Source organism: Felis catus, chromosome A2 (assembly GCF_018350175.1).
Source record: "Felis catus isolate Fca126 chromosome A2, F.catus_Fca126_mat1.0, whole genome shotgun sequence".
In the NCBI taxonomy this organism is placed as follows: domain Eukaryota; kingdom Metazoa; phylum Chordata; class Mammalia; order Carnivora; family Felidae; genus Felis; species Felis catus.
The window spans coordinates 144,511,856-144,526,718 of NC_058369.1; the positions used below are offsets into that span (position 1 = coordinate 144,511,856).

The 14,863-nt window shown below is 43.1% G+C and overlaps 1 protein-coding gene across 2 annotated transcripts in view; it reads left to right on the forward strand.

Annotated features, from left to right (window-relative positions):
- Positions 1-14,863, forward strand: part of SND1 (staphylococcal nuclease and tudor domain containing 1) — a 422,256-nt gene that overhangs the window by 244,732 nt on the left and 162,661 nt on the right. For both annotated transcript variants that reach the window (XM_011280535.4, XM_023250533.2), the window contains one exon: positions 5,770-5,842. In XM_011280535.4, coding sequence (XP_011278837.1) covers positions 5,770-5,842 — 73 coding nt within the window. The remainder of the gene's footprint in view (positions 1-5,769; positions 5,843-14,863) is intronic.

The window sequence follows — 14,863 nt, forward strand, 5'->3', positions numbered from 1 at the left end:
CTCCCACTTTCCTTCTCAGCTCCTCCCCCTGCTTGTGTACACATGTTCTTTCCCTCTCTCTCAAAATAAATATTGAAAACAAAAAAAACCTGTTTAATTTTCCTGATGTTATCTTGGAATAAATTGCTGAGGACCTGGCACACTAGGGTTACAAAAGGGCCAAGTGAGTTCAGTTAGGACGGAAGAGGGGTGCCTTGGTGGCTCAGTCGGGTGAGCATGTGACTCTTGATTTGGGCTCAGGTTAAGATTGCACCGTTCATGAGATGGAGCCAGAGCACGTGGTCCGCTTGAGACTCTCTCTCTCTCTCTCTCTCAAAATAAAGAAATAAACAAAAAAAAAAAAAAAAAAAAAGAAGGAAGGAAGGAAGTATTGGGTGTAGGTGATGAAGCCGAAGCAATTAAGAAACATTTTGGTTCCTAGTTACCGAGAAAGTGTTGTTAAAGGGAAATTGTGGATTCAGGAACTCCTGATCTCTCTCACTTCTACAGCCTCCCCTGCCTCATCATCCCCCTGCTACCTCTCTGTTATATGCCATTTCTATAATCCACCACTTTGTTTTCTTTAGATCTCTCTTATGTATGAAAGCAGTTGTTATGAAACTGTGTGGGGAGTTCCTGTTCCCCAGAAAAATTCACGTGTGTAATTCTACCATTTCAGGGTAGTTTATAGATAGTCCCATCCTAAGTATGAGGCTCATTTAAGTCCCCCACTTAAGAATTCCTTTTTTTTTTTTAAGTTTATTTATTTTGAGAGAGAGCGAGCTAGTGAGCGAGTGGGGGAGGGGCAGAGAAGGCGGGAGAGAGAATCCCAAGCAGGCTCCACACTGTCAGCACAGAGCCCATTGTGGGGCTCGAACCCATGAAACTGTGAGATCATGACCTGAGCCAAAACCAAGAGTTGGATGCTTAACCAACTGAGCCACCCAGGCACCCCCCCACCCCAACTTAAGAATTTCTGATGAGACAACTGTTTTATGATTGGGTCAGGTTGAGTCTAACTGTAAAGCCTTGACTTTCTTTGTAATCACTCAAAAATATACATTCAAAATAACAGTCTACCACCATTGATTTGGAATTAAGACTGTGGTCTGTTTATGGCACAGGATGAACTGTTACATGTCATAACTGCCTTGGAGAGGTTTGGGCCCTAGGTTTTTCTGCCTGAGCATGGAATCCCAAAAGCTTAGAGCAAACTCTGTTCCTTTGCATCAAGAGTGATGATATTCTCTGGGGTGCCTGGATGGCTCAGTCAGTTAAGCGTCCAACTTTGGCTTGGAGCATGATCTCACAGTTCGTGAGCTCGAGCCCCACGTCGGGTTCTGTGCTGACAGCTCAGAGCCTGGAGCCTGCTTCAGATTCTGTGTCTCCTTCTCTCTCTGCCCTTCCCCTGCTCATACTCTGCCTCTCTCTCTCAAAAATAAACAAACATTTTTTAAAAAAAAAAAGAGTGCTAAGATCCTAATCCTGTGGTGTTGAGGCAGTGGAGGTAATCTCAGTGTTCTCACCTGTCTTTGCAAAGTTCATGTTTTTACTTCTAGTAGGGAGATAGTAGCATCTCATACATGAGATTTTCAAACTTTGCTGTTTAAAGAAAGGAAAGTGTCGGGGCGCCTGGGTGGCTCAGTCGGTTAAGCATCTGATTCTTGGTTTCAGCTCAGGTTATGATCTCACGGTTTCAAGAGTTCAAATCCTAGGTCAGGCTCTGCACTGGCAGCGTGGAGTTTGCTTGGGATTCTCTCTCCTCTCTTTGCCCCTCCCCCAACTCATGCTGTCTCTGTCTCTCTCAAATATATAAACAAACTAAAAAAATAAAATAAAAAGGAAGAAAGAAAAAAAAGAAAAGAAAAATGTTTTCCAGTGATTGGAATGGGATTCCTCTCCAATACTGTGGCTTCTAGAAGCACCCTAGAAAGCTGAGTTTTCATCCCTCTTCTGCCCTGTTACCCCTTTGTATGCATGTGGACATATACTCCCTTTTCCTGTCTGGTGATGATTTCTGTCCATTATCAACACTGCTTGGCTTTGCCATATTTGTACTGCTGCTTCCTGGAGACGAAAGCTTCTGCGAGGAGCAGGCTGTGTTCTGCCCCACTGCTTCCTTTCTCCTGGCTGGCCGGAGCACCAGCCTGCTTTTGTGAGAAAGCAGCTATTAAGCAGACACAGCAGGAGAAAGTTTAGAAGTCAGGAGTTTCATTCCTTGCCTAATGAAAAGGGATGTTGAGCTGTGGTTGCAGCCTGCAGGGAGAGGGAGAGGGAGTGGGAGTGTGGGGAGGGGAGTCAGGTGTTTGCTCTGTGGAGTAGGTTTCAGTGGAAGCAAACCTGCTATTTCACTACTGTCCCAGGTCTCAAAGACCAAGCTTCCCAAACCTATCCCAGGGAAACCTGGTCACATAAGATGCAGGGAGGCCCCACTGAGAGGTAGTGACAGAGCAGTGGAAGCTGAATCTCCCCTTCATTTACCATTTATGCAGTGGTTAACAGGCAGTCATGTCACTGTCCTTAGAATCCTGTAACAAGATGTACGTTCTATGTCCTTCGGCAAAGAACCGTGGCAAGCCCGCTACTCTTGGTGTTTGCTCCTTTCCTCTTTGAGGCGCATACATGAATTTCTACACTGGGCACTTTCCCCGGATGCTCTCCTGAGAAGCTCTTGCTGTGGCATCAGGCTTGTCTGCAGGGATGCCTCCCAGGTCATTTCTGGAGCAGTTTGAGAACAGGAGCCAAAGCAGCCTCAGCACAGGGAAGGAGACCCAAGCTGAATTAGACCATGTAGCTAATTTCTCAGAGAACCCTCGTACTTTGCAGCCTGGGTCCGGTGCACCACATCCGCTTTACAGTGCTTCCTAGGTGGGCATTATTTGACTCAGTGTTTACAAATTCTTAACTTTCATTTTGCCACTGTTTTCTTAAGAGCTAACAGAACTGTTGCTCAGTTTATATATGATGATGTTAAAATACTGCTTTCTTGCTGCCTCTTGAATGTGCCTGAAACTGATCTAATTTAGCACTCAAAAATCTGGTAAGATTAAGCCTTTGAAGATTTTTCCAAAATCAATGTCTAAATGCAAATAAATACCTGATAGGTAGAACATAAAGTTTTTCTTTTTTTCAAAAATTTTTATTAATACTTAATTCTAAAGAATTTTGTTTTTGTTTTTTTTTTTAATGTTTAATTTTTGAGAGAGAGAGAGAGAGAAACAAAGCATGAGCTTTGGAGCAGAGAGAGAAAATGGAGACACAGAATCCGAAGCAGGCTCCAGGCTCTGAGTTGCCAGCACAGAGCCCGATGCGGAGCTTGAACTCATGGATTGTGAGTTGATGACCTGAGCCAAAGTCTGACACTTAACTGAGCCACCCAGGCGCCCCAAGAATTTTGGTTTTTAAATGTCATATGTACACTATTATTCATGTGTTCTGGCTTTAGGGTACTATTTTTTCTCCCTCAAGCATGCTGAATCTTGGTTAAGTCCTGGATTTCTGCTTTGGGCACAAAACTACTTTGGGGTCACTAAAGGAAAACAGAATTTTTGGTTTATCACCTCACTGCTTTTGCCTCGAGAACCTTTGTTTTCTAACTTACTGCCCAGGCCATGTTCTTTTTTCCTTGTAGTTTATGAAATGCTCTCCAGCCCCCTTGAAAGGCCACAAGTTCAGCCGTGCTGTCACATGAACCCGTCTGTTTATAGGGCAGGTCCATTTATTTTGGTTGTCCTTGTTGTTAGAAGAGGATAAGGCTGTAGGCATTTTGTGGCCCCAGAGGACTTGCAGAAGGCTTAGCAGTCCTCGCCTTAAAGGAAGGTGAGTTATAATCAGGGCTTGCCTGAGCTTGCCTCGCCTCACTGAGGCTTCTTGTTCTTAAGGCTGCTCCTTTGAGTGTATGGTAGCAAAATGAGAGCCTGTTGGGGGTAGAGGCTGTATGCTGGGCTTTGTGGGGTAGAAGAGTCACATTTGTTGCTGGCTTGAAGCCACTGATTTTCCATATAACCATCCTCCTGTCCTCAGCCATTAGATTGCAAATCCCAAGGTTCTAGAAGCATAGCTTGAAAACCAGCCCCATTGTGGTCACTTAACACATTCCCTGAACTATAAATTACTGGACTAATTTGCAAATGGAAAATTCTGACCCATTTGCAATTTCTAAGGCTGAAGCCCTGGATTCAAGTTCAAGAAGAGCCTTGGAGGGGCGCCTGGGTGGCGCAGTCGGTTAAGCGTCCGACTTCAGCCAGGTCATGATCTCGCGGTCCGGGAGTTCGAGCCCCGCATCGGGCTCTGGGCTGATGGCTCGGAGCCTGGAGCCTGTTTCCCATTCTGTGTCTCCCTCTCTCTCTGCCCCTCCCCCGTTCATGCTCTGTCTCTCTCTGTCCCAAAAATAAATAAAAAAAGTTGAAAAAAAAATTAAAAAAAAAAAAAAAGAAGAGCCTTGGGAATTCAGGGGAACAATGAAGCGCTTTCATTCAGTTAGCAGCGCAGGTCAGAGTGACTGTTCTGCTTTGCTTTTCCTGTTCAACATCTGTACTTTCATTTCTTACCCTCTTCATGGAATAGAAAGTATAGACGGTAAGAAAACCGTTGTTCTTTGGAATAGAAGGCATTTCAGATTAGTTGAATGGGAGATCACCAGGGTTGGAGGAAGGGGCAAGTGGTAGATGGTAACAGCTCAAGTATATAAGAACTAAGACAATGCCACTCTGCACAGAGAAACAGCCACCCCATTTGATGAGTGTGATTTAAAAGTTAGGACCTAAAAGTAACCCCTGCTGAGAGTACTGGCCTTTGCTTCTTGTCATTAATAAGTGACAACCTGAGTGGGGGAAGGTCCACTGTGGTTGCTGGTGTGTAGTGTGAAGGTCCAACATACTTGTCCTGGTCTGGGCAGTTTTCTCTGCACTTTGGAATTCAGAAACTCTAAAAAGGCTAGTCTGCAGAGTGGGTACACCCCCGAATCTCTACTTTTTATTCTCTAAACTCAAAAATGTTATTTGCTTTGGCCTGGAGTCTGGCAGCAGAGAGATAGGTCTTATCTAATAGTGTAGTGAGGTCTTGTTCCCTGGTCCTTCACTGTTACATGAGTGATCACACCCAGTGATGCTTAGGCTTCTGTCTCTGAAGCTACCACTCAAGGGATTAGGAGGTAAAAGATGAGAGATTGCAGCAAACCAACCAGTGGTCAGATGTGTGACAGAGTCCCCTGCTAAATCGGGTTGTTATAACCTGTAACTGATTTAAAATGAGGCTTAATGTCAATTATGTAGCCTTTGCTAATTTTCCCCCACTGTTAGAAATGACTTCTATACAGTGTTTCTTCATTCAAGGCAACTTATCTTTTTACCTGGGAGGAACTTATTTCCATTAGAATTGGAACACTAGCTGCATATTTTGCATTTAAAATGTTTCATGTGATTAAACGCAGAGAGAAACATTATTACTTCTGTTTCTTAGGAGTGTGCTCTTCCAACTGATTCTTCTTTTGTGCCTGGAACAATGCCTTTAATTTGGAAACAAGTTCAGGAGCTCTTTCTGATTACCAGTCACACCGTTAGCTGAAACTAGCCGCCAACTACTTGTAACTGGGCTTAGCAGAGCAGGCTTGTCTTCCCCCCTCCACCAAACACTCCTGCGGAGACTGGCTCCTCAGCAGTGTGCAGTGTGACTTGTGTGGTGATAGACCCTCCATGTGAATGACCTCTCTTCTCACCCGTTTTTCCTGCCCTCCTACCCCTTCCTGATGTGATTTGTATATTAATCGGGTTGTCTCTTCTTCCTTTACAGAGCTATTAAGAATGGCAAAGGACTGCATAGCAAGAAGGAAGTGCCTATCCACCGTGTCGCAGACATATCTGGGGTGAGTTGTGTCCCTGAATAGAGCTGTGTGGCTCAGAGGCGCCAAGAGCTTGGCTGCTTACTCACCAAAGGACTTCAGCTTATGTGTTTTCTGTAGCTCATTTGTTTTTAGACACAGAATGTGAATTTTTCCAGGGCTGCTGCTTATCATCTATGGAGATCCTGTTTTAGATTCTGAAAAGGCAGAATTCAAACTAGGGCATAAAACCTCCGTCTATCTCTTCACCTGAATTGGTACTGTGTTGCTTTTCCATTTTGTTTTAATGATTAGGAGATATTGGAAGATATTTCTTCCCAATTGTAGTAAAAAAAAAAAAAATTGCCTCCTTTTTAAATCCCTGTTTAATTCCCCAGATGACTGGAAAGTCTTACTGGGAAAAGGTCAAGTGTAGATTTTAGGACAACCTTAAAAGTTAGCTGTCATCTCCTTATGGCTTCTTTTCCCTCCGGTTGCTTCGAAATGGGAGGAAGGTGTGTGCTTCCTGTGAGCTAATACACACAGATGACACAGAAGGATGGAAGGCACGAATACTTTTGAGCTCCCAAAGGGCTGTGTCCAAATGACTACTCAGTGAATAGGACTTTACCCTTGCACGTTTAGGATCTCTTGACTGAAGAAGATAACTTTGTTAGTTGAGAGTGTTTATTCATTTATTCAACAAGTGTTTGAATACCTGCTGTGTCTGAACTGCTCTGAGCACTTAAGGATGTAACAATGAACAAAACTGATAAAAGTCCTTACCTGCAAGTGGGGAAGGGAAACCGCAGTGTCAGGTAGCAGCAATGAAGAGAAACAGAACTGGCTGGGGTAAGGGAAGAGTGAATGGCTCAGGTGTGGATTTAATCAGGTGCCCAGGGAAAGTTCGTTGGCTCATCACTTTACCTTCTGCTCTTGGGACACACACCATCCATTTCAACTCCACAGTAACTTAACAGTTAAGGAGGGGATCCAGGTCATGTGTAGGGGGCATCACATCGCCCAGGGGAGATGACAGAGGAGCAGCTAGTAAATCTTAGCTTGCATTCTCAGGGAGCTTGCCTTGGGCACCCAGAAGAAAATACTCCTATAAACAAGCTTCTAGATCACAGCCTAGCCCACAGCAGTGATGGATTAGAGTGTATTATCTTCTTGTTATGTTGTGTTCCCAAGCCTGGCTGAGACTTTGCTTGTTGTTCCTTGTGATCGTGTATTATAAATGTGTCTGGCCAGCAGTCCCTTGCCTAGGTATAGCAGTACCACGTTCGTTTTAAGCATTGGTATTCCGTTGAGCTTTTCTTACTCTGTAACCAGTCACTGCAGACTACAGAGTAAATAGTGTTCCCTGTGTTGAGTAGACTTGTGTTAAAAAGTTGTGCCTCTGCTTAATGAGTGAGGTATGTTGATATACGTTCTTCGTAGCTGAGATTCCTCTGAAGCCCAGAAACCTGGTGGCTAAGGTGTATCTGCTAAGGCTCCTTGTTAACAGGTGTGATTCCTGGCGTGCTGGTATTAGGCCTGTTTTCCCTGTGGCTTACCTTGCTGAGTTATTGTTGGCATATGTAATAATTGCTGCATGTGTCTCTTGTGGCATTCTCAACAATATTTTCCTTAATGTTCTTTTGTTGAAGATGTTGGAGTAATCAAAGGGCAATTTTTTGGCTGTTCAACTGCAGGGAGAAAGAAGTTATAAATAATTGTTTTGGAAAACACAATGGTGACTCCTTTATACCCGGGCCAGATGTGCCCATCCAAAAACTTATGTCAGCTCTACACTTCGAGGCTTTCTGGAAGATGAATTAAACCTTGGGGATATTGTTCCCTTTTGGCCTGTGGCGTTCATGTTCTTGCTCAGATTTCCCACTGGCAGTGAGGTAAAGTCCTCGGCAGGTGTTTGAGATGGAGGCACATTTGCTTCCGGGCTGTGCTTTTGGCACCTGCCAGCGTAGTGTCCTAATGATCTTTATTGCCATCTTTAAATCTCATGTTTATACCTTGTTGTGTTTTGGTGTTTTCTTGTGTTTTCCTTTTTGCAGCAACGGTCTTAATGAAACTTGTCTTCATTTTTTTCTTCCTATTTTTTCGCTCCCCCCTTCCCAACTAGAGCTCATTTTTATACATATCTTTATTTTCTTTTCTGTATTGATATTGGAGAATTTGTTTGTTCTTACGTTATTTAAAAATACATGTGAGTTATATCTCCCTCAGTTACCGCATAAATAAAAAAAAAGAGAGAAAGCTTGAACAAGTGGGAGAAAGTGAAAAGGCTGTTCCATTTAAATAGATGTCAGAATGACCTTGTCTGCCTCCATCACACATGATTCAGCTCTGAATACAGGCTTTTTTTTTTTTTTTTTTTTTAGTGCCCTCTGTAATAGAGGAGTTTTTCTCTCTGTTTCTAACCTCCCCTTCTTTCCGTCACCGTGTTGTGTTAAGTCTGTGTGTGTGTTGGGTTCCCTTGTGCCCTTTAAGTGAGATGAATGGCTTTTCAGCTTCCTAAAGCATGTTGGCCACATTACTGTCCAACCGACAGGTGAGTGCATAGGGTCAGACAGGCAGATAGCTTACAGGTGGATCAAGACAAAACACCCCCAATAAGGGCCATGAAATACACGCGTGTATAATGGTTTGGTAAGAGTTTCTGAATCTTTTTTTTTTTTCTTTTTTCTTTTTAACTGGGTCTCTTTACCTTTCATTGCTCCCCCTCTTAGTTGCAGGTCATGATAAATGGAAGTGTTTGTTGAGGTGATCAGACATGCAATAAACTGCCAAAATAGCTTAGTATGATCCGATATGTATGCATAATGCCTCTTCTCATCCCAGTACACATCCTTGGAATGAAAACAAAAGACATATATAAGCTCATCACATTTTGTCTCCTAAACACACCCAAGAAATGTGCTATACAGAAGATATCGCGTCATGGTTAAATTTGTTCTAGGCTTCATGGTCTCCAGCTTTTAGCATTGAGTTTCTCCCATTGTCCATACCTCTCCTCTTACATTTTCAGAGATGGTTTCATCGTGTAAAAGTCCAGAGAGTATCTTAACAGGCCTTGTATGAAGACTCAGCATGTGTAAAGCCGCTTGGCTGACTTCCTGTGGTGGGAAGGGAATAATCCCAGCACAGGAGTGGGCAGAAGAGTGTCTGCTTTGGGCAGAGAGACACTGGCCTCTGGGCAATGAAGCCAGGAGGACTTTTCGTATCTGCTCCTTCCTGGGGCTGGACTGGATGCCTGCCTAGTGGCTACGTGACACGTTTTTCAACTTTGTGTTGTGCTCCACCATTAGAGCCTCTTGTACCACTTCCCATATTGTGACCTTGTTATGGTTTTTTGATTTTTGTAAAATGTTGTTAGCTCCCAACTTTTGGGTGGTTCTTTTCTCTGTTATTTGCTTGTTAATACAGGGGATTCTTGCCATTAATGTCAGCGGAGTGCTGTATTTTCCACAAGGTACACGCATCTGTGGATACCACCAACTGAGTGAACCCCACCTTTTGGACAGGGGTTTGTTAAACTTGGCTTTTCTGCATCATTTGCATCTCGTTTCAGGGTAACCACTAAGGTAAAAAATATGGCCAGTCTGGTAATTTGGATCCTGAAGAAATTACTAGTTTCCTTTATTTCTCATTTTTCAAGATGAAGGAAGTGTGGTATTTTAAGTTATTGTTGTCCTTTCTGTAATCCTCTGGTTTCCCTCGAGGCCAGGATGTTCCTATGAATTTGAAACCAACTAAGAATTTGACAGACTTGGCACTAGATTTGATTTGATTTGGAGGATGGTTACGTGGTGGTTATTTCACTTCGTAGGTTCGCGTTTTTATTCTTCGAGGGGTTTGTTTTTCCTTGATCCCATCTCCGCTCCCTCCCTCACCGGCAGACAAAAGTTGGGATGTGCGTGTCAGTGGAATATAAGGCTGTTTCTTATCTTAGGTTTGTTACTGTTTTTGCTGTAGCCTGCTCTGTAATAAATACGATCTCCTGCAGATACAGAATGTAAAACAGGCAATAAAATGGGGCTGGTGCGTGGCTTACTGTTGTTCTGGTAAATCAGACAAATCAATTACAGTTCTGAGGAGCTCCCCACTCCTCAGGTTGCAGCCAGCACACTACTTCTTCCTGCGCACCCCCCCCCCCCCATATCTCCTTTTCCGTTTGTGCGGGACCAGTACTCAGTGAGTCACACTGTCTGTTTCCTCTTCCTCCATTTCCTGCCGTGTCTGTTCTTTTCCTCTCTGGTGTGTGAGGAGTCTGGAACTCTGTTGACAGCAGTGCAAGATGACAGAGCCTGGGCCAGCCTCCTGTCCTCTCCAGTTGTACTTCTGCAGGTCCCTGGGATAGAGTTTCCCTTCTCTGAATGTCTCTGCCTCTTCATGATACGGGGTCATGGCAAGTCCTCTGTTCATATGGCTGTTGTTTGCTCTCCTTCCTTGCCTTCAGTAAACCCCTGTGTCTTTTTTTTCTGTTAGCTGCTGCTGTGTTCACTTGGGTTCCTTGCTCATGTTACACACCCACTTTCTTATAACCTCCTCTCTCCATGATGATTTCGTTGGACGTGCATAGTATTAATGATAAGAATTTCCTTAAAGCAGGGGCCTGGAATGATCCAAAGACTAGCTCTGGGGGTAGGAGGTAGAGTGTGAAATTTTGGGGTCCCTCTTGCTGTAGTGTATCGTGAAATGAACACTTGGGGAATTGACCAATGAGATTCTAACTTGCAAATATAAAGGATCAAAGTGTTCCTTTAAAATAAATAAATCGGATTTTTTTCCAGCATCTCCTCCTGACCTTTCCTATCAGCTCCTAGTTTTTCAGTGCCTTTTTGTACTTGAATAGCAATGTCCTCTTTCCCTTGGGGTATTTAAGCTATCCTCCTTTTGTAAACCACTAGGGTCTCTTTAAAGAAGTAATCTTCCCCTAACTACCCATGGAGTTGGGCATCAGTGGAAGAGGTAAATAATAATATTCTTTTTGGCTAAAGAGAAGTTAAAACTGGTTTGTCCACCAAGAAGGTGAAAGCCGCTCCCATCACCCAGAGACTTTGTTAGTTAGGTCTGTGTTAAATTAGTTTCCCTTTCATGTCTTACTGGCCCACGTTGTTTAGATGGTATTCTTGTATTATTCCAGTCTTTTACAGCTACCTTTCTGTTCTGTCTCATCACTGTACCTTAATGGCACCATTGCTCATTTCTTGTTTGTTTTTTGTTTCAATAGCCCTTCCCGCTTTTACTCTCCCTTAGCCTCAAATTTCGTTCTGATGTCCCTTTTATACCAACCACACAAGGCCAAGGCCTATGGTTCTGCCCCGTGGGCTTCTGTGACCTGGAGGGTTGCTTAGCACTAGAGCTCTATTCACACCGTAGCCATGGCCCCACAGCTGGGCTCTGCATTTGCCACCCTGGGGAAATCCCATAGATACCCTCCATGTCTGCTGAACTCGTTCTCTAGAGCAAGCATGATACGCTCCGTAAATATGATGGCCCCTTGTGGAGAAGCCATGATTAGTCCTGGCGGTGGGTTCCCACAATTGTTTTCTCGCATCTCTCCTGTATATTTGGAAGCTCGAGTTGTTGCCAGTTTAGGGGAAGGCACCACTCCTCTGTCCCCTTCTTCCCCTATTCCCATTCAAGGTTCTTGAACTTCAAGTGGACTGCAGTATGCTGCTCACTGACTTGGATTCTCGCAGCACAGAAACCTGTACCGCAGCCTCCACAGCACAAGGTACCTGTGATGGCAGAGTGGCAGCTACTCTAGAAGTGTCTCCGCTACTAAGGAAGCGAAGGGTCTTTTCTTTTCTCTTCACCTTTTTCCTCTCCTCCCCTCCAGAGATGGATGTTGTTAAGGTGACCTTGATTGTGTCAGGGTAGTTGGCTTCAGCTAGCTGCTCTCCCTAACAGTTGAGGGCATCGCTTCATTGTCTTTTGTCCATTGTCCCTTTCAGCCATAGTCCTGTGTGGCCACTTCAGGTTTTTTGAAGCTCTCTATTCAAACTCCCCAGAACTGCAGGGGTGTCCCCTTCTCCTTCTAATGAAATTCGAAAGCAGTGGGCATCGGAGAGAAGCCTTTCTCAAATTGAACAAGTTTCTCAATAAAAACCTGGAAAGAAATGCTGGAATTGTTTCAAGACTGTATTTCAGCATTTAGCAGTTTGTGATGTTATGTTTAAGGCACCTCCTTTGACCAATTTAATCCACCTCTCACTGAGTTCTGTTCCTTTTATGTGTGCATCCATGGTTTTGTTAGTGGCGATAAGTTTTTTCCTTTTTTGTTTGTTTGTTTGTTTTGCACCATAGGGCACTAAATTTAGGACGTAGTATCTCACCTTTAGTTGAGAGTGTCAGGAGAGATTGTTAAAGACTTTGGGATAGGCACAACGATTACTCAGTATTCTTTCACTGGAATGCTGAGTTCTGCCTGGTAATTCCTTTGGGGTTATCTGATTTCTGTCAGGTCTGCTCCTTTGTAGCTGGGCTGTTTTGTACCTCTGCGGAGAGAGAATGTAACTTGTGAAGGCCTGATGTAATGCAAATGATTTCATTCTTGTACAGATGTGGTCCTGTACATATGACACAATTGATTTCTACCCTGTAAGAGAAATGGTTTCAAATGTTACATTTTCACCCTGTGGTCTTTCACTCTACAGTTTTGAGTCTTTAGAAAATTAATCTCGACATCCTAGTTGCGTATGTTTATCCAGTCCTCAGATTCTCTTTTGAGTAAGTTGTAATGTCTTATTGGTTCCGTCATTAATTAGTGGGTAAAAATAAAATACTTGATGTTTTCATTGTATATTTGTATTAAAGTCATGATTTTCCCTTTTTGAAAATTATTCTTTCAAGAGGAGAAGCAGTTGTAGAAATGAGGGAAATAAAAAAAACCAATTTATAAATTGGGCATTAAGAGATCAATTATGTGCTTTGAAAAGTCTTTGTTTTATTACCTGCTGTATACCTAGAAATGTGAAGTGTCCTTTGGTTGTGAAAGTAATTTGTTTAAAAAAGTTCTAAAGTGAATGTCTCATCTACAGAATGCCTGGTTCCATGCCTGTACCTTACTTGGCCTACCATTTTGTTCACCAGTAGGCTTTTCTTATAGAAACTTCAGGCACCATAGCCAATTGAGGTGTAGAGATTGGACATTGAAGACAGGGCACAGTTTGACATTTGCTGAGTGTGTCCCAGCTGTGCAATTCAACACCTCTGAAGAAATGTTTGATCAAGTGACTTGCCCAGAGGTGGAACACTGTCAAAGACAGTCATTCTTTATTTGTTGCTTCTGAGAGTAAAGTTTCTTCTTTCCAAAATAATCACACTTGATATGTCACTGCACTGAATTCTGTTTTCAGGAAGTTTTCTGCCACAGATTTTTCTAGTTCCCGTCTGATTCCTTATTTAACTTATGACTTAACACATAGGAATGCATGCAACTGAGCCTCTTAGAAACAGGGTCCTAGCCTTCAATCAAGTGTCCTGAGCTATAATAATGACTTTTTACTTTCTTCCTTTGTTCAACAGAAGGAGAAAGGGAATTGAGGAAGTTCAGGAGCACTTTTTTCCAAACAAAATGACTTCTCTTTCCAAAGGGAGTGGCCTGGAGCCTAGATTTGGCTCTCACTGGTTCATGCTCTCGAGTTTTCCCATTCTCTGGGTGCATGTGGATCTTGTTCTTTGATTCTATTTCATGGATCCAAAGTGGTTAAATGAGCCCATTACAGGCTCGGCTAAATGAATGTTCGCGTATTTTGAAGGCAGTTGATAGAATTTTTGCTTCCCAGGTTCAGGTGTATGGTTGGGTTGTCTCCTCTGTCCCCATGGCTGCTGAGTGATGTGATAGATCCTGAAATGTTTCTGCCCAGCCCTGGCTTCACTCTCCACTTCACCATCATAACACTACTTAGCCCTAGATTGAACTCATTTTGCCCTGTGGCTGTTGCTTATATAAACATCTCAAAGTAAGTCATTTTTACTAACATAGACATTGTGCTTACTCGTATTTTAAGGCTTTATTTAGCACGCTTCTAACATATTCCCTAGAGAATATGTTGTACAGAATTTTGGACACTCTTTGCAGTGTTGACGTCCGGATAAATATCCTTGAATCAGGGCTCAGGGTCAGCTTGAAATTACCTAGTAATTTTGTGCCTCAGTTCTTTAGGAAATGGTGTTTTCAGGAAGAAATGATAAAAATTCCTAATACGGTATCAGCTCTGGGAGGTGTCTGAGAATATAAACTATTACCAAGGTTCTGAATTTGTCGTTCTGTTGATAATACATTACTGCAGCATGTCCAGATACTTTACCCACTGTAGAGACCGTTTTTTTTCTTTTACGTCATATGCAGTCTATCCCTGTTTCAGTTTCTCCATTCCGACTGACTTTGTTATTAATTGGCATTTCTTGAACAGCATTTCTTCTTCTGGGAGTGCTGTCTCTTCTCTTCTCCTGACCGTGCCTTTCTCCTCTCCCACGGTATCTCTTTTCTCCCAGGCAGTTTCCCCTTTTTATCCTCACTGCCTTCTGATCATGCCTTTCTTTAGCATTTCCATAATCACTCATTACCATGATACTGTGTTTGTTGGTGTATCGATTGTTAACTATTCTCAACCTGATGCCGTGCAGTGGTTTTCCTCACTCGTTTCTAAACTCCTAAGAAGGGAGATCTTTTTTGCATCTCTTCACAGAGCCTAGTTTAGATTTGATTTGCCAAGCAGTGACCTAGGGCAGTATGATACTGTTTTGGGAAAAATATGTGACCCTGGCTACTGGGTATAAGGTTAACTGGTGGTTAGTACCTAGACAGGCTAGTAGCAAGAGTACAGATTTATTAGAATATAGTGACGCTATGGAGTCACGAGCAGTAGCATGGGTCCAATATCTGATCGCCCAAGCTCAAATCCTGGCTCCGTTCTTATTACTTTGCCACCTTGAGGAAGTTATTTAACCCCTCCATGCTGTGGTTTTTCCACTGTAAAGTGAATAATGCCTTTACCTCGGTAGGTCACCGTGTGATTGAATGTGTTAACCCGTGCAGAGTACTTACAGCAG